Here is a 19,503-nt window from a genome sequence, read left to right as displayed (position 1 = left end):
CAACAAACCAAGTTGGCTCACAGTTTTTCATTGTTCATATCGGAAAGACGTTATAGATTGCCAGTTACGGTCGATTTAAATTACTTTAATTAATATAATTAAGTAACTCTTAATATATAATGCATAATAAAATAATAACATGTCATATAATAAGTCAAATAGATAAAAATGTATAACGTGTAATGTGTTATAAAGATAAAACTGTAAACTAAAGTTTTCAAATATTAACGTATATTGATTACTCTTTCTTATTACTTCTTTGCAGTTAAATTAATATTTAACTTTTTACTGCTTAATTAATTTTGTTCTTTTAACACGTTATTCATTAGGTAAGTAAAAAATAAGTAAACTGTAAATCGTTATAAATTAAATATATGTCTATTGTCAATAGAAATATGTAGAAAAGTGCATAACGTGCATATATAAAGCTCACAAAATAAGAGGCCTCAAGCCTGTTATCATCGAGATGAGTTAAGAATAAGGGAGCGGGAAATAATTAATATAAGAATTCCCAAGAATGTGCAAAAAGTGAAAACAACAGACCATAATATTTAAACATAAATGCAATCGAAAACGTATTGTAATAGAAAATATTAAAGTTCTAAAGAGAAGTGATTAATGTTACAAAGTACTTATAATCATTCCAACTTTCGCGTCTCGCAAAGAAGATAATTCACTTATCATAAGAACGCGGTTTTTAATTATTTCGCGCTATTATAATAATATCGTTGAGGAAAGCTCGAAGTGAGAAGAATACCTTCTCGCGAAAGGGTCATCGAAGTTCACGATTTCCCCGATGATTAGCAGGTATCGCGATCTTTCGGGGAGATACGTATGTGCATGCATGTATACTCTGCTGCGCCGGGAGACCGTAAAACGGCACGGTGTATACGCTAGTGCTTCCGCACTTGAAACATCTTTCTTTTAACCGGGAATCGACTCTCTCCCTGGCAATGAACTTGCTCAAGGAGCGTTAGTGTGTCCGCGGCTACGACATCGGACAGTCCGTGCTCCTTCTCTCGGCTTGCTTTTCTCACGCCTTTCGCGACTCTCCGGCTATCTCGGCTGAACAAGTCGCGATCCGTCAGGCGCACCATGCTCTTCAGATTCGGGATCTTTGTTGGCCTGAGCTCCGTGGTCACGACCATTATTTATTTCACGCCCATACCAGGTGAGTAAAAGGTCCAATACTAAGGAAAATTAAATAAATCCAAAGCAAAAACGTCCATTTTGAAGTATAGGAACATGAGATAAAACCATACCTGTACCTCACTCGTGAGAGCAATCTTCTTTGTTTACCGCAAAGCATTCAGCTTTGTAGTTTGAAATGTCGAACCAGTTCAAAAGTTCATGCTGTGCGGCTTTATTTGGCATAGCTTTCGGCAATATTTCCGGAGGAAATAAAAGAGAGAAGCAACTACTGATAATGAAACACTGTATACATTATCTTGTTTTAAAATCTTTAATATTTAAAATCTTTAATAATCTGCATAAACTTATATATGTATATGGATTATATTTATTTAGATAAATATTATTTTTATATATATTTTACTTAGATGTTACTATTCTATTTCTTTATCATAATCTACTTAAAAGCAAATATAAATTTGATTTTCTGCCTAATTGATTCAAATATAAATTTAATAAGTCCAAATATGTTCAAACATTCGAAAGTTTTTCTTATATTTTCACTATAAGTAATAAATAGAAAGGACGCTCTTACGTCAATTAATTATTTATATGGCACATTATTTGTATAAATGATAAATGATTTAATAATTAAATGACAAAAAAATCCGAAAATAGACAACTGATTTTTTAGCACCAATCTATTTATGTTAATTAACTCTCTGTCTACATTTTATAATACGTTATATAATTCCAGTTATTTTCTCTAAAATGAATTTAAAAAGGGCACAATGCAGAAATATCAAACTAAGGCTGCGTTCTTTTTGACGCTTTCGTTGCATATCGAATATCAAACAAAGATAGAGTGATGTGTTTTCAGCGCTGAAAGCGTCAAAAGGAGCGCAGCCAAAATATCAGCTTCTATCGGTATTTCATAAGTATTAGTTTCTAAAAACAATTTTTTTTCCCTTATATCAAAAAGTACGTAAACAGATGTGATATAAGTAGTGGTATAAAAGACTACAATACAGCCATAGTAAATAATATAATATAATACTATATATATAAATAATATATATATATAGTAAATAATATAATGCTGATTTTAAATTTACATTTAAGCTAGTTTAAAGTGTCAACAACGTATACAACCCAGTATTCTCATATGCCGGATCGTGTAAGTTGTTGACTTTAAACTGGCTTAAATGTAAATTTAAAATCAGCATATTGTACATATTTATATTATATAAATGCATTGACATTAATTATATTAAATTGTTAAGTTATTTCTCACATGATTTACAGTGTAGAATGTTTTTGTTAAAATTGCAGAGTACATTCCATTTTTTCGAAAGTTTCGAGATAAAATTTAAAAGTATACACATATAGGTTATTTTTTATTATTGACAAAACTATTGACTATGCTATTTGCGAAAGATTTCCAATATAGAAAGGAATATAGAAATTCTCCTCTTCCGAATCACGATATACTATTTAATATGTCCCCAAGGGTGCTTGAGATAGTGAAAAAGCGTTTTGCATGATTGGATCGAGTCTGTGCAAGAGGTGAATGACCTTAATCAAAATTTACAGTTATGCACATATGTATGTACATACATGCAACTCTGTTACTAACTACCCACTGCCAAGGATGCTGATCGCTCGCGGCTACATTTCTCAGATATAATGCCAGTGATAGTGTATAGTGTATGTCAACTCGAAACATATTGTACTTAACTGTCGTGTTTTCAGACATAATGTCATCAATCTTAACATCTGATAGAAAGCAAGTAGATAGGACCTTTTTAAAATATCAAGCAGAAAAAGGATTATTACTATTAACAAATAAAAGTATACAAAAATAATATAATTATTTAATAACATTTCTGTCATAAATATGGCTTTTTTTTTATCAACTGGCAGCAATTAAAGATTTTTATTTTTATTTGATACAAAATGTAAAATATTTCTATTTTGTAACGAAAAAATATCTTTGTTACATGTTTTTTTTTAAATAGAGCACAATTAAATAAATGTCCGCACATTTTACACGCAGAAATCGTATATTTTATATATAGTATTATTATTTTTATTTTTACCAGTTTTGTTAGTTGTTTGCCTTCACTTATATAAGAATGTAAAAGTTGTTTGCCTTCACTTACATACAAACGTATTTTTTAATTCTTTTGATGAAATGCACCGAAAAAATATGTTGCGTACACGTTTACATGCATTTAATTAATTCTAAAAATAACTCGAATGTCTCGAACGTCAGACAATAATTATATTATAACAAAATAAATTTAATTCTTTTTATAATTATTATATTGCATAATTATTATGTATACCTATATACACAATTTTCTTGATAATACAAGTACACATCGCTCTTATAAATAAATTGCAACTTTGGAAAAAATTTTATTACATTGTATTATTATTATTATATTAAATTGTTTTATTATATTTTATATTATCTTACATTATTTTATATTAATATTATTTTTATTATTATGTTCTATTACATATTTTGAATTATTTGCAAAACTGATAAAAAAATTATCGTTAGGATGAATGCAGTGTAAAAAAAAAATAATATAAATAATAATATGTGACAGAAATTTTGTTTATTATCATTCGCATTATCGCAATATTGAAAACGTGAATAGTATGATAAATTTTTTCACGCGCCTAGTAATATGTTGTTAAAATGTACCGACACTAAAATCGAAAGTCCTGTGTGAAAGTGTGCAACAGCATGCGCCCACACAATGTCGCTTTTCGATAATGGGTCACTTCCGTTTTAGAGGTGCTCGAATTTTTTTATTAATTACAATTTAACGTGTCCGAATATCAATGCCTTTTTTCGTGGCTGACTAAATATCTTTCACTTTCTCCTCTTTTATACTTCGAAAAAGTATCCGTCAAGAATTTATTCTTTGTGATTGCTCAGGCTTTGATAGCAAGTTTCACCGGTGTTTTGCCTTCCAGCAACTTTAATTGTAACTCACAAACAAATGTATTTAAAAAGCTATAAAGCTAATCGCTAACATTTTATTCGCTTGCAATTAATAATAGATATCTGTTCAATCAGGAGACAAAATCTTATTAAGATTTTTTGTATATAATTTCTTGTATAATAATTTTAAACAACTTCTTTTTAATTTTCCCTGGCAATTGTTATGGAAATTACAAATCGCGTGTAAAAATGTTCCGATTTATTCCCAGTTTCTCATCGTAATAATTTGCACACATTTGTTAATCGAAAGGACAAATTGCATAGGGAATAATTAATATGCGTACACGAAAGATGTGTTGGTTGATTATATACATGTCGATATAGTGCGAAAATTATATTACGGAAATAATATATAAATACTTTTATTTAGATATATATATATATATATATATATATATCTTTATTGCTTTAATTGCGCAATCAGTAAATGAGCGTATATACATTTATATACCTATACATGCATGATTTTGAATTTTCGTTGATGATCGTGATTATACCTATCACACATTTTATGATTTCGGTAACAAAACATACGCGATTGTGCATTTGCCATTTGCGATCGTTTGACGATTAAATTGATTGTCGTGATCAGCCTTGCGTAGATATATGTTAGTAACTTGCACGTGAATCTATCCATGATCCATTCGCGCTTCCTAGAAGTTGTATTTATTAGCAAAATACGCGTACGAGATACTTGTTTAAATTTAATAGATAGTAAAAAGTATGAGAGATGCTTTACGTTCAATTAAATAAGTGAAAGCGTCAATTATTATCACACACGGTAAGCGTGGACTTTTATTTTGTATGAAGCTGTTTCAACAACATATAATTTCGAGAGCCTCACTCCGAAAACTTCCTGATAAATAACGAGAGTATAGAAAGTATATTGTCACCTAATATAAATATTGAAAAAAACATAATGCAGGAAGTGTAAAAATATTAAATTGCAACGAAGTAAAATATGATCGATGTACTCACATTGCTTTGCATTTCCATAAAATTATTAAGGCAAATGTATCAATGCCTGGACAATCAGTGGATACGTACCTATGCCTTAGATAAGTACAACGCAAATTAACGTTTGGATACTATAACTAAAGTTTCGAAATACAAGAAAAAGTATTTTTATCCGTGATCTTAATTTGCGTTATACTTATTTAAGAACTAAAATGATAATGGTGTCCAGATAGGTACGTGTCCATTGACTATCCAGGCATTGGTACATTTACCTTAAGAAGATACAGGAAGGAAAAGCATTATTCATTTAAATAAAGCCTTTCTCTCTTTCTTACAGCTTATTTTACAGCATTTTCAATCGTATATGCGTACGCCAAAATTATTAACCTCCTTTTTAACACATTCAGATAAATAGAATCTTGATTACCCAGTGAATCACATAGAGATCAATATCGGCAACTGCTGAATGCAGAACGCAAAATGTATCGAGCAAAACATTTTTATGCAAGAGAGATTTTCACTCGAGTACTACTTAATATATCAATTAAAGAAAAAGAAACTTTGTTAAGAGAGAAGATAATTTTTATTAGCAATATGGAAACAGATGTGTCTTTCACTTTCCTAAGTGACAAGTAATGTTTTTAGTTTTACTACGATGACTTCGCTAAATTCGCGACTAAACAGTTTCACTTTGAGCAATGTTCGAGCGACAGCGAGTTACAGTTAAGTTAGATCGGATGATTGCATTACCAGCAACTCTCCCTGATGCATCTTTATAAGCAGACAAAGACGGAAACGTAATAGAATTAAAGGAGAGCTACTAAATAACAGAAAGATATAATGTCCAATTATTATTCGAGACAACTGGAAACACGCGTTCTTATACCTACAAAGTTAGGAAGTAACATATTTGCTCAGAATGACGTGAATGACAACCGGTTTTTAAGTACGGATTAGATAACGTAATGTGTACGGATCTAAGTAATGTAACTTTGTTATCCAATATGTATTAGGTAATAACACGTAAGAGAAATGTATAGGAATTTTACATTTCGCGATATGTTTGCTTGAGTTATAATTTTATGGTATACTGCCAATCATTGAAGTTTAAAAAATTTTTATTCATGTAACATTCTGCGTATCAATTTGCGGGTGAAATACTCGGACAAAAAAAATGTTCTAATAGACATATCGATCTCGAAGTCTAATAATCGTACCCTGGCTTCACACAGCTCTTTCCTTCGTGTACTATCTTTGACATGTTTGCGCAGAAAAAATGCTCGGACTGTTGTGTCATGACGACAGGAAACGCAACAGTTTTCTTTAGTGCTTTGTACGTATCGGTAATACATTTCCGGAGAAAAATGCAAAGCCATGTCGTTTTCAGCAATTTCCATTTTATTTCTTTCTAAACTTAAATCGATCATTCTAATTAACTCTACACAAATCCACGCCATTCATCATTTAATTCTTTTGCATGCTATATCTCTAATTTTATTTTAACTTAAAAGAAAATTTTGTTTAAAAAGAATTGCTACTAGATTTAAGAAGAAAGTAATCTTGTTTGAAAAAATTTTGAAATTTGATAGAAAAGAGATTTAGAAAAAGTAGGGTTGTATCATAATTCAAATTTTATTAAAATTTTTATTATTTTTTTTCTCACTTTTTTCCTTTTTTTCATCCTTTCTTTTTTTCCACTGCAAAGGAATAATTTTAAATATTGATTGTATCCTTTTCTAAAAAGGAGATGTGAAGTTTATTGTTGCCGCTTTTCCGCGATGCCGATTGGTTTCCTTGCTGCGCTTACTTCATTTGCAGCTGTCATTGTATATTTTGACAGTTGTGTATAATAGGGTTAATAGTGAAATGTTAAAGATAAATAGCGCGCGCGTAGCGCGCGTCTGTAGTGTCTAGTATCTTAAAAAAGCGCATAGGGAGAATTATATTTATATTATATATATTTTGTACATTATATATATACATATGTTTTGTCCTACGCTAACGAATTTGGATAGTTTCTCTCGATATGCCAACATCTCGTTGTATTGACCGAGAAATACTTCGCGGCGCGGATAATTAAATTCATCGACTTTACACCTTCATCTTCAATCTATGGATTTATCATGCAGGTACATTCCAAATATCTGATTATCTTTCTCTCTAGAAAGTTTTGCTCGAGCAAGCCGCCGATGTCGCAATCTCAGTGAATGACCGAAGAAAACGCGAGCTTAGACGTATCCTGCTACAGCGAAACGTCACTTGTTTTCCATCACATATAGTAGCGACTGTTTCTATCCATCCATAAGTAAAAGTGGAATCGATTGGGCATCAGCGAAAGCGAAATCTATGCGCCGTCTGGACCAACTCGAAGGAGAAAGGTCGGGAGATGAAAGTATTCGCGCGGCCGGCTGAGGGAGATGGAACTCGGGGGTCTGATTGTTCGAGGATGGTAGGGGTCCGCGATCAGAGGGGCCCGCCGGCGAACTTTCACTGACGTTACAGAGCCTCTGACACATATCTCGGGCATACAGGTCGTCTCATGTTCAACACACGCGAGGTGTTGGCGCAATCGCGCGGGGATGCGCATATAAAAAGCTGGTTGGGTACATAAAAAACGATCATGATCTTTGGTCCTGGAGGACGTAGACGACCACCGGGGTGGGCTAGAGAGGGAAAACGATGACGTCACCATTTGCACGACCGCAGCAACGAAATTGGGCCTCCTCGTCAGTTGGCTACCGGGTGCGCGACGGTACCGGCGACGTCGTCGGTCGTTACACGGCAGGTTCACGTGCCGATAACCGACAGTGGTGTAGTGATTTATGAGAATCCAGCCATCATTTCGTCCCGATCATAATCATCTTTAGGCATCTTTAGGACGTCGTTTCATTAGCGATCTAAATTCGCTTTTCGATTTTATTAGTTGTTGACAGATAAATATCCGGGTGTTAAAAATATTGTCGTTTCAATACTTTTCTTTCAAGCCCATCATGATATATTTTTATATGCTAATAAAAATCAATTTCAAACTGATGAAATAATATACGACAGATATATCAATTTAATAGCAAAATATAAAATAAAAGACGTCGCGTTGTTACTTATCGCGTATATACTTCAATAGTTTCAGATCGATCTCGATTAATTTATCATCCGCATCAATGTACGCAGCCCCAGCGGTTCTTTGCAACAACATAATAACAAGCAATTTGTATTCGAATGGAAAAAGTCTTGATACGATCAACTTTTTTGTAACCGCTTTTGCGTAACGAAATATTCTTTTATTGTCGACGACGCGATTGTTCGATGCGACTGAATCCATAAAACATAATGCAGGCAACGTCGTAATTCGTAAAAGCAGTCTCATATTTCCCATGTAGCGAACGCTCGTAAAGTTATCGTAAATACTTTTACCGCGACTTTTGTCAGTGTTATTTCTTTTGACCGTTGTTCTTCTTGCGGGTCCGGTTTATTCGCTTTAAACGATTTTACGCGAGTAAGCGAAGCCCAAACTAATTCTTACTTAGACGTACTATCGATCATAAGGCAATAAGGAAGCGAGAAGGAACGATAGAAACGGCGAAAGGGAGCGGGAGAGAAACGTCAGTTCTGGCAACGAATTTCGGAGTCTCGGTGTTCCTATCAGTCTTCGACGAGAAGCGCGACTGTGCCCGCGGTTTTGTTACATCGGTCGCCCACGTAAATGTCCGCAGTGGTGCAGTGACATAAAGATCTATATTCTTCCTCATATATACGTCTTCTTTTGATATACGTTTTTTTTCGCGTTAAGGGAATCGAATTATTTTCGTCGTATTTTTCTTGCGTTTTTTTTCTGTCGCGTCTAGGTTTAGGGATACAATGCTTGATTGATAATTGTTCGCGTATTGCATTAACTACGCGATACACCGGCATGAATAGATTATCGATTGACGCAAACATGACTTTGCGTTTCACAATGGAAGGCTAATGTCCAAAAATAGAATAAATCAAGACGTAGTAATGCAATATATTGATAGATAAACGAAATTGCACACAGGATATAATTTAGATTTAAAACACCGATAAGATTTCCTATATATTTGTATCAATAGTTGATTCAAACTTTATAAAAAAATTACGCGAGTCGCAATTTACATTGAAATTATTCATACAGAATTTCGATAACATATCACCTTATAATTGGGAGATAAACTCTATGCGTTTGTATTATACAATTCGCTTCCGTGCTGCAAAAAGATTCCTGTGGTGAAATTCATGGCAGTGTGACTAACGTTTTCGGTCAAGAGAATTCTCGAATGCGTGATTCCGTGCGTCACACATGACCGGATTATTACACGTTATATGAATATTATACAATATATTAGATTAGTCCACGTAATAAGCCTTTACGTGATAATGATCATCTAATGGAGGACAAAAAATGATTATAAGGCAATAGCACAAACGTTCTTGACCTTACTTACTATTCCGTTGATTTTCATCCATAAGACTTACTTTATTCAGGAATATAGCGATATTTAAGTTTAAGGAAATAATTACAACTCATTGCATTTATAATTATAAAAATCTGTTGAAAAATCTTTGAACAACCTATCAACTTTGCAATTATAATTAAATAAAGAACTTGTTAATTTTCAGAAGCATTGTAGTTAAAGCGTGACAAATAGCGTCTGATAAATCCAATACGTGATTAATCATCGTTAATTATATTACTTTTCAAAATTGATTCCGACAATTTGTTCACAGTTGCCTCACGAAAGTTGATCGATGAACGGCTTGTTTCAAAGACGGGAGCTTGAAAGAGTCTGCCTAACGAGGCAAGCAACGACTCAACTTTCGGTCTCGTCTCATACAAATGGCTACTCTTTTCTTTTCAGAGTCGGTTTTCTCCACCGGGCGCCTCCATTTTTATTACCCTTGACACCGATATTTGGTTCAAAGCCTTTCAGCAGAAAACTCAATCTAATGGAAACAAAAAATGATTCTCGCTTATTGACAGAAATTTACGATATCTCGACAATTGGTCATTAAATACACACACCTCGCTGCTTAATAGCCTTCATGGTTTTCGACAATTTAATCGACACATGTATACTTTGTGAACATTAATCGTTCACCTAAATTGCATCCGCAATCCGTCGATCTCTCTAAAGCTCACGAGGAATAAATGTCGTCACCTCTTGTTATCGTCGCATAACAACGTTGGTAGGCGATGTATTCCCCTAAATCCGGTCACCATCATGTGGCGACACCGACTACGTACATTCTACGATGTCTCGTGGTTGTCACTATGATCTTCGCTGCGGCCACATTTTTGCATATTAACAATTACAGGCCCAGTAAGTTGAATCAATTAGTTTATAAAAGTTAAAGTGCGCGGACATACGCAGGCTTCATGTAAGTCCTCTGTGTCCCATAATCCCTAAATTTCCCTCATTAAAACAGTACGTTTTAGAATGGGTACATGTTTAATAACGTTAATTGTAAGACGTACTTGAATACAGGAAGACTTATAGTTATAATCTGTTAAAAACGACTTAATGCTTGCTAATGCAGTCTAGAGCTCTGCTATACAATAACGATAAATAATGATGACCATAATGATAATGTGCAAAGTGTATTTTTGTTCTTCCTAATGCGCGCAGCATCCGATGTGTGTACCTACCATGTGCGCGCATCATTAACTTTTCTTTACTATACGCACTTTACGTGGCACTTTCTATGTGATTTGAACTTTCATCTCTTATACCAATTGGCGGTTTGGATTTTCTTTTGCGGTTGACGGGGGCAAGGAAAACTGCTTTCTTCGCTTCGAGGATAAAAATGTTTTTTTTCCTTGCTTTCTTTCCTTGACTCTTTCTATTTTTCTTTTCCAGAACAAACATTCCTCTCCTGTGACAGACCGTGTCACCACTTGGATTGGCCTATGATCTGCCGGGTGAAACTCACCTTAGAAGTCTTCCAAACGCTCAGCAAGTAAGCCAGAAAATCACTTAGCTGCGCCTTAAATCCGTTTTGTAAAGACCTAGTATCTACATACTCGTGACACTCGATAAACTTTATTATACGTAAAAAAATATTAAAAGCCATAATACTCATCCTGTTTTTACGCGGACTCTCAAATGGGGCTGAGTATCGCACTAACATAGGTGATCAGCGTTTTGATAATCTAATAAATAATCAGCAAGCGTCGAATTATGATATTTTTACGTGTCTTTATATTTTCATTTTTCTTTTATATTTCTTTTACATATTTTCGAAGAATTCTTCAAATTAAAGTAGATATTTAAATGTTGTGTATATGGAAAATAAAGAAAGCAATAAATAAATCGAGCCAGAAGGATTTAGGGAAGAATATATATCATAAAGGTTTCGCGAAGAGAATTAGATATTTAAATTTTAGTTACTTATATTTTGTAATGGATTTGCATAGTAATATATTTCAGCCAGTTGTGTATAAATTTAATATGTATTATGAAAAATATAAGAAAATTAGATAAGAATGTATTACATGAAAGTTGAGTTGCTAAGTATTGCGCAAAAAACAAACGCGAAAATTGCGTTTATCTTCTACTTTGTAAAATATCTATATTATAATTATATCTATTTTATATTAAGGTAACAACCTTGAGAAGTTAAGTCATGAATACATTAACTTCTGTATCCTCTTATGGAAAATTCACTTATTCGAACATTTCAAACAAAAAGATACACTCGAAAGGGAAAGTGTCTCTATATGTATCTAATAAAACACGCGTCTTAGATCGTAATTGCCTCATGCAAGGCAATTATATCTTTCTTTACGTGCGCTATTATTACAGAATTCCTTTTTTGCGATTGCAGGATTATTGTAGCAATTGTAGCGATTTTTCTACTGGGTGTTACGTTAACCGTGCAACGATTATGGCAGCGCATATATAGTGCCGCATCGGCGGTTTCGGACTCGTCGGGGCGTAATAAGCTCTTACGCAATTTCTAAGCGTTAACCGGTGTAATGCGGAAGACTCTCGCGATCAATCGTGCGATGTGTCGTCGAAACTGACAAGCAAAACGAATATCGCATTAGGCACAGGACTATTCTTAATTCTTATCGGGGAGACCAAATCGACGATCTCACAGTTATTTGATAAACGCGAATAAAATTAAATAAACGGTGCAAGTATTTGTTACACTAAATAATACAGTCCGCTACCTTTCATCTTTCATAAATCGTACGAATAATTCATTCATATCAACCGTCTTCAATTAAGATGTTGTAATCATCCAGTATTATTTTTCTTGCAAAAATTGCACTTATATGCAATAACTTATCTTCGCGTATGTGAAAGTATTTTTAGAAGGTCACCGGAAAATCTGTATAAGGCAAGTAAATGAGGAATTTCACGAAAAGTTTCTCGTGCAAAACTCTAACAAAGTTACAGTACGACGATTTGATTTCTTCCAGTAGGTGTGTACTTGCTTTAGAGCTGCTATAGAGATTGCGATTTTACGACGTTCCTTATAGATCATGCGGTGACTGTCTATTGAATCAGACGGCATGCTTGGCTAACCATTGCATTTCCGCGGATGGACAGAGACGGGGTATACTTACGGCCAATCGTCAAATGCCAGGACCCAGTATTCAGGTATGACCTCGATGTTCAACCAGCGATCAATAGTCCGGGTGCATCACACTTACCGCCGGGAATTCAATGAAGTTCAGTGCAAGAGCACAATTTGCTTACGATATCGCACGGTTCCTTTCTACACTCTCCCTTTCTCTTTAATTAGAGCATATACACCATAATGATTTATTATACGCATTGAGAATTTTCCGTGTTATTTTGCAATTTTATTGTCTAAGACGCGGGAGCAATCATAGAACGAGTTTAGCTGTCAAGTAAATATCAATTCAGTTATATATTTAGTTTGATTATTATTAAACTAAATCCGGAATTAGGTATTAACTGAATAATTGAATATTGAATTTTACTTTGGGACTCGAGATTAAACTGATGAGTAGATATTATATGCAATTGATCGGTAATGTACGATTAATTCCATGATACGAATGTGTTCTCGCTGCTATGTGGTTGCTATAATTTTAGAAAAATTGCATTAAATTTATGTAGAATCGAATGTGTTCTGTTTCACGCGGCTCCGCCAACATCAATACGCTTTCATATGCAATTAGTAATCCGTAATTGCAATGAAAATGGAGGTTCTATCTCGTGTTAAAATTAAATGCCGCGTGATGATTGAGACACGTACTCAATATACACACTCTTGGTAATTAATTACGCCCCTTCAATATATAGGAATAATTTCGCGCACGTGCCTCGTTTAACTGAGTGAACACTTTGAAGTGAAGCGAAATTTGCTAGGCATCCGATTGGTCTTCCTTGGCCGCAAACATTCCGAAGCTTTAGAAATGTTGATTGAAGCTAAGTGCCTTTTCTCACTTCGCGGAATCAAGTGCTAATTACCCATTTTTAACAGCCTCTCTTAAATCTGTTATGTCATTTTTGTTTGGTATTCTTTAATACACTTTTAAAACGTTTATTTCTATTTCTAACCGAGAAAGAAAAGAAAGTTTCATCGGACATGTTACTTAAACCTGATGATACTTGAAATTGAAAGTATTTAAAGGAAGAACTAAATCAGATGCTATTTAATACAAATTAAAATGTTAAAATTTTAATTTTTTATATTCAAAACTATATGAAATCAAAATTAAATAAAATTTTTCTAAAGATATAAATATTGAATATTTTTTTATAGTTATATATATGTGTAACAATGATCTAAAATGAAACAAGAACAATATATATTAAAGTCAGTTATTAAATGCATTTATTATTACATATTATAATATTACTTTCACGGTAACAATCAAAATTATAACTATATAGTGGTCTTGTTCGTAAGCACGTCTCTAACGTCTCAGTAAACATTTCTAATGATCGCGCCCGATGATTAGTTGCGAACTTTCACACGTGTTTACGCTTTTACAGGTTTGTGAAAACGATATCCTAGTGGTGGATGTGATAAATCGTCTTCCTGGCAAAGCAGCAGCGGTACATTGGCGTGGACAAACGCAAATGGAGATGCCTTACATGGATGGCGCACCATTGGTCACGCAATGTCCGATACCAAGTTACACCACTTTCCAATACAAATTTCGCGCTTCCACACCGGGCACACATCTCTGGCATGCACATGCAGGTTGGTAATTGTTATTTGCGCTGAATATTTTGTGGATCGCAATAAAAAGCATTTACAAAACTCACATATTTAATTAAAATTTATATCTATACTTTGCAAATATTGCCATCGATTTAAAATTAATCAAATTAATTAATGTATTTTAATTTATTAATAAGAATTTATTTATAAAATTATACTTCTTCAATTTTAATTATCTATAAAATTGTTATATATATATTTTATCTATCATCTATAAAATTATTTATAGAATTCAAAATTAAGGATATGCATATTTTATTTTTAAGTTGTTTTATATCGGATGTCAATAGATTTAATTTTTCACGATGTTGACTTATATATTATCGATTTACTTTTAATTATTAATAATTAATTATGATTTTCCAACGCAACGAATTATACAATATATGACCAGCATACAAATTGTTTGATTCATTTTTCGAAAAACAAACAAACAAACAAAAACTTTTCAGGAGCCGACATCACAAATGGCATTATCGGATCGTTGATCGTGAGACAGGCGGACCTTCGGGAACCCCATCGTGCCCTTTACGACATCGACGATCCTAATCACGTGGTTCTGGTGACCCAGTGGCAACATTCGCCGGAAGTATCGTTTAATCAGGGTCATTCGAAACCGGCAATTCTTTTAATCAATGGACGAGGTCGGCAGCCCAGCGGACCCGCGACTCCTCTGAGCACATTCACGGTCATTCCAGGACGACGTCACAGATTTCGCGTCGCTAATGCCGGAGGTGCCGGTGCATGCCCGGTGACGCTTTCCGTCGACAGCCATCCGCTTTTCCTGATCGCGCTCGACGGACATCCTATAGAGTCGCGACACGTCACTTCGATTACTCTGGCCAAAGGTTGGAGTCCTGTTAATTTTTCCCTCGGAATTCAATCGGATCTCTATACGCTAAGCACGGTGCAGACACATGTCGATTTTACGTTTAACGATCTTCCGATATCGTCGAGAGAAAAAATTGAATACATTTGATCGAAATATCTCCGATTTACATCCTGCATACTTTTTTAAGACTTAAGAAGTTGATTGCGTAAAGCGATTAGACCCAAGAACGGCAAACGGTGAAAACATCTTGCGCAAGTCTCACAAGTTGGCTTGATTCTTCAGTTGTAAATTAAGTAACAGTCGATGACATTTATTTTCTTAAACGCTTCCGCTTTCGGGTACACTGAGTTTTAAGTGGCACGCCGCGCAACTTTTACCTTTTAAGGATTTGTAAGCGAGTTAGAATTCAATATTGCAAACGTAAGATCGATGGCCTAGCTTTGTCATTGTTCACACAAAGCGAGATTTCATTTCCCGATTCCTCATCCGAATCCGATTTTCATCGAGTACGCCGAGACTTGAGCAGTCTTCAATATTCGTTAAAGGTGAAAGGGCGGACTTTGTCCTCAAAGCGAGCAAACGCATCGGTTCCTACTGGATGAACGTTCATACAACGAAGGAATGTGGAACGAGCGCGATAAATGGCGCGGCGATACTCAACTATAAAGGCAATTCGGAAAATCCTGCAGCAATGGCGGAAGTTATCGATCAACGCGATATCCACGAGATAGGATCGGACCGGCTGGCCGTGACGACAAATCCCGCCCAGAAATGCGGCGATCGAGAGAATTTGTGCGCCATGGATATTCAAAATATTCGCAAAATGCCGCAGATACTGACTAATCCCAAGACGGATGTGACACTGTACCTGCCGATTAACTACAAGATGCAAGCGACGGAACTGATAGGTGCGTAACTAACGTAAAAAAAAAAAAAACTAATGGAAGCGCCTGATGGGAGTGAAAGTGCCAATTAAAACTGGGATATAATTGCACGGGGCATTAATTAACGCGGGCAGACTTGACCGATACAAATTCTTCCAACTAAGTTTCACCACTATTTTTTATTCACCGCATTATATTCAAATCCGGGTTATAAAAATTTTGCTGCTACTCTACATAATAGCGTATCCCGATTAGAAAGCACTTTCACCACTTTTATTTTTTTTTACAATCACAAAACTTCTTTCCGATTAACTTTTTAATGAATTAAGTTAAGAGTTTATCTTTTCCCTTAAGATGATTAACGCAAAAAACTTAACTACAATATTATTAAAAGTTGAAGCAAAATTAAATTTAAAAAATATAAATTTTACTTTTAAATTTCAACTAATTTGATTGCAATAAAAATTTTACGTGATTTTATTGTAACTCATCAAAATATTGAATGTAGAAGATGCTGTATTGATTTCTCATCAAATTTTCGTCATGAAAAACTCTCTAAATTCACTTAGAAATATCTAGTTGCTAATGAGGCACCGATAATGGGACGGTCTACATTTTCATCGATCACTTTTTGTACACGCGGAGAAGAAATTTCCGGACGCTCGCATCGCAACGCACATCGAGAAAACAGTGCGTAATTAAATAGATATTAAGAGAGCCGCAGGATAGTTTCGAATCGAGGGAGCGACGCGCAATTAAGCTCGATTATCTAATCGCAACTCAATCAAAAATCTTTCCTCCTGTCCAGGTAACGGCGGGACGGAGACGCGAGTGTTGAACGTGGACAACGCCACTTTCACGTTTCCGTCGTCACCGCTATTGACACAAGGTGGGGATGTGTCCCCGGGGATGCTGTGCACTAACAGCGACGGCAACGAGGACGATCTCAATGAGGGCAACGAGACCGTATCGCGACGACGGTGCCGTCCGGTCGGCGATGTTGGCGCGGGCGACATATGCGAGTGCGTGCACGTGCGTCACGTGCCGCTCGGGGCCACCGTCGAGATTATTCTCTTGGACCAGGGTAATTAGTCTCATTTAAACGTGATCAAAACGTAAATGCGACTCGTGATGACACGTGTTCGTTCGTCTCGTGTACGTTCTTGATTAATTTGAGTTTTCCACGTTTTTCTACAATCCTTTTCTCTTCCGTTCTCATCCAAGGTCCAGATGTCTGTTTTATTTCATATGTTTAGAAAGTCTAAGAAAAGATGGCAAAGATAGATTTTTCATCCGTAATTTTACGAGGCCCAAGATTTCTTCGTTTTTCTTTCTCTGTAATTTTATCGATATTATACGGAGTGATTTAATAATTGAGCTGAGTTATAGCATTTTTAAGTCAAGAAAGAAAAAAGTAGTAAAGGAAGATTTTTCACTGTTTAGTGTGAGATCTATATTTTTCAAATAATAGTGTACTGAGAGAGAGAGATGTAAGATGCAACTGCATTTATATATATAAAAAAGTAGAATCATATACTTTCTTAAGCATAATTTGATTCTTTTCATTATACTGCGTATACCAATCAAAGATCATACTAAACATATTTCTAATGATCAATATTTCAATGGACACTTTATGATTAAGAAACAATTTTTAAATTATTGTATATATTTGTTAATCATCGCATGTATTATATATGTTACACTTCAGAATCTTGCATAAAAGTCAAGATAAAGCAGATAATATGAAACGCATGACAAGGTTACTGCAAAAACTCATTATATGAAGGAGTATACGGTCTTCTGCGTAATATTATATACGACGTAGCTTATTAAGCTTATTACACAGTCCCCGATGCTTGGGGATAATCTCACAGAGCGAAGCGGCACGTGAGAGACTGAGAGAACATTAGTGCATAATAGAATTTATCGCTTGACCCCGATGTCCGCGTTTCGTGCCGCAAAAGTTCAAGTTATTGATTTGGAGATTTCCATCATCATAAATCTCGTGAGGGAGGTGTATATTATTTCGCTTCAAGAATAATATTTGACGCGTCAGCGCGATTTCTTCCAATACGATTGCGACAGCCGAAAGAAATCCCGCGACTTCTGATAATAGCACGTGGAACGATTGGTCTCCTTCGTAAAGCTTCGCAATTACACGAAACTAATTGTAGCAGTCGACCATGGGTTCGTGATATTTCTCGTCGAATTATATTTTCATTGACCATTTGCCTAACGATTTCCTACATGCCGTGATTATTTTTTAATACATTTTCTATTAGACCTGTTCATACTGCGGAAAAAATTCTTGTTACATAATTCAGTGTATATTCAGAATCATAATGTATAATTTAGTATCATAAAATAATAATATAATTGAATATTATTAGAATAATTCTCTAGCTAAAGTCACGAATAGCGGTAATTTGATAATAATTTTTCGCCACAAAGAATTCTATTAAAGAACGGCCGTTAATCCAACATCATTTTGCCACAGGTGGTCTGAATGATCTAGTTTATCACCTACACGGCTATAGTTTTTACGTGGTGGGAGCCAAGCAATTTGGGCGAAGTATGTCACTGCAAGAGGTGAAAAAACTCGATGAGAGGGGGCAGCTATTCTCGCGGAATCTCGATTGCGCGTTATCCAAGGATACCGTCATCGTGCCCAAGTTCGGTGCCGTAGCGCTGCGGTTTAAAGCCGATAATCCAGGTAAATCCTCTCTTCTCGCTAATCGAACTGACATAAATACTTAATATATAGGCCTCTATTCTAACGACTTTAATTGTTAATTTGGTAATTTTCTTCGACAAATTGGAGATACAAATTTTATCATTAAAATAGGCTAGGATATATCAGCAATTCATGATTTATTAGCGATCAGATAAAGAATTTTTTGCGAATTAAATTTCAAGATGTATAATAAATAAGAAAACTTTCGGTTTTTAATTTTAAATTTTAGTTTAATCGTTAGATATCCAATATTGAAATATTTCTATAAATTTTTTCGAGAAAAATCGATCTTTAATTTGTCTTCAAAATATGGGACATATTGTATAATAGCGACGCGGTGTATTAACTCTATGAGGCTAATACTGTTATTTGACTTCGCAGGTTATTGGATGTTGCGGGATGAGCATGCGACCGATTGGACACGTGGTTTAGATGTTATCCTGCAAGTCGGAGAACCTAGCGACATGGTGACCGCGCCACAAGACTTTCCTAAATGTGGATCCTTTGTCGGACCTGATTACTTCCTCATATAGACTGTTTAAACGTTAAATTGTATATAATTGTATATAATGATAGCCGGACAAGAACCTACAGTCGCTTTTAGATAAATTTTACGAATTTTTATGAATAAAATATCCATTTACGTTCGCTAGTCGCTTGGAAACTCTTTCACCCCTTTGTCTCGGAAATTCTCATATCATCATAATTATTTCCTCCA

The 19,503-nt window shown here is 34.8% G+C and overlaps 1 protein-coding gene across 4 annotated transcripts; it reads left to right on the top strand.

Moving 5' to 3' along the window:
- The first annotated feature begins 984 nt into the window (after positions 1 to 984).
- Positions 985 to 19,437, top strand: LOC112457319 (laccase-4-like). 4 transcript variants are annotated; one of them, XM_025020294.1, is made up of 10 exons: positions 7,845 to 7,917; positions 9,985 to 10,446; positions 10,984 to 11,083; positions 12,612 to 12,732; positions 14,101 to 14,311; positions 14,785 to 15,180; positions 15,710 to 16,072; positions 16,857 to 17,132; positions 18,549 to 18,764; positions 19,167 to 19,437. In XM_025020294.1, the coding sequence occupies exons 2-10, from the start codon at positions 10,320 to 10,322 to the stop codon at positions 19,316 to 19,318; spliced, it is 1,962 nt and encodes a 653-aa protein (XP_024876062.1). In that variant the 5' UTR covers positions 7,845 to 7,917; positions 9,985 to 10,319; the 3' UTR covers positions 19,319 to 19,437. The 4 variants fall into 4 exon arrangements, with proteins under 4 accessions (XP_024876064.1, XP_024876062.1, XP_024876063.1 ...); XM_025020295.1 differs by lacking the exon at positions 7,845 to 7,917 and adding an exon at positions 7,926 to 8,822; XM_025020296.1 differs by lacking the exons at positions 7,845 to 7,917; positions 9,985 to 10,446 and adding an exon at positions 985 to 1,171.
- The last annotated feature ends 66 nt before the right edge of the window (positions 19,438 to 19,503 follow it).

The sequence above is a fragment of the Temnothorax curvispinosus genome, unplaced genomic scaffold (genome assembly GCF_003070985.1).
Source record: "Temnothorax curvispinosus isolate PA1 unplaced genomic scaffold, ASM307098v1 QBEX01007734.1, whole genome shotgun sequence".
NCBI classification, from domain to species: domain Eukaryota; kingdom Metazoa; phylum Arthropoda; class Insecta; order Hymenoptera; family Formicidae; genus Temnothorax; species Temnothorax curvispinosus.
The sequence above is the reverse complement of the archived record's forward strand: the minus strand, read 5'-3'. Positions and strand labels throughout refer to the sequence as shown.

What these genes read in the sequence shown, in the direction of transcription:
- LOC112457319 (XM_025020294.1), top strand. Translation starts at nt 10,320, where the DNA reads ATGTATTCCCCTAAATCCGGTCACCATCATGTGGCGACACCGACTACG. An exon ending in GTCTTCCAAACGCTCAGCAA is followed by an intron (nt 11,084 to 12,611) that starts GTAAGCCAGAAA and finishes CGTTCCTTATAG; the next exon opens with ATCATGCGGTGACTGTCTAT. An exon ending in GATTATTCTCTTGGACCAGG is followed by an intron (nt 17,133 to 18,548) that starts GTAATTAGTCTC and finishes ATTTTGCCACAG; the next exon opens with GTGGTCTGAATGATCTAGTT.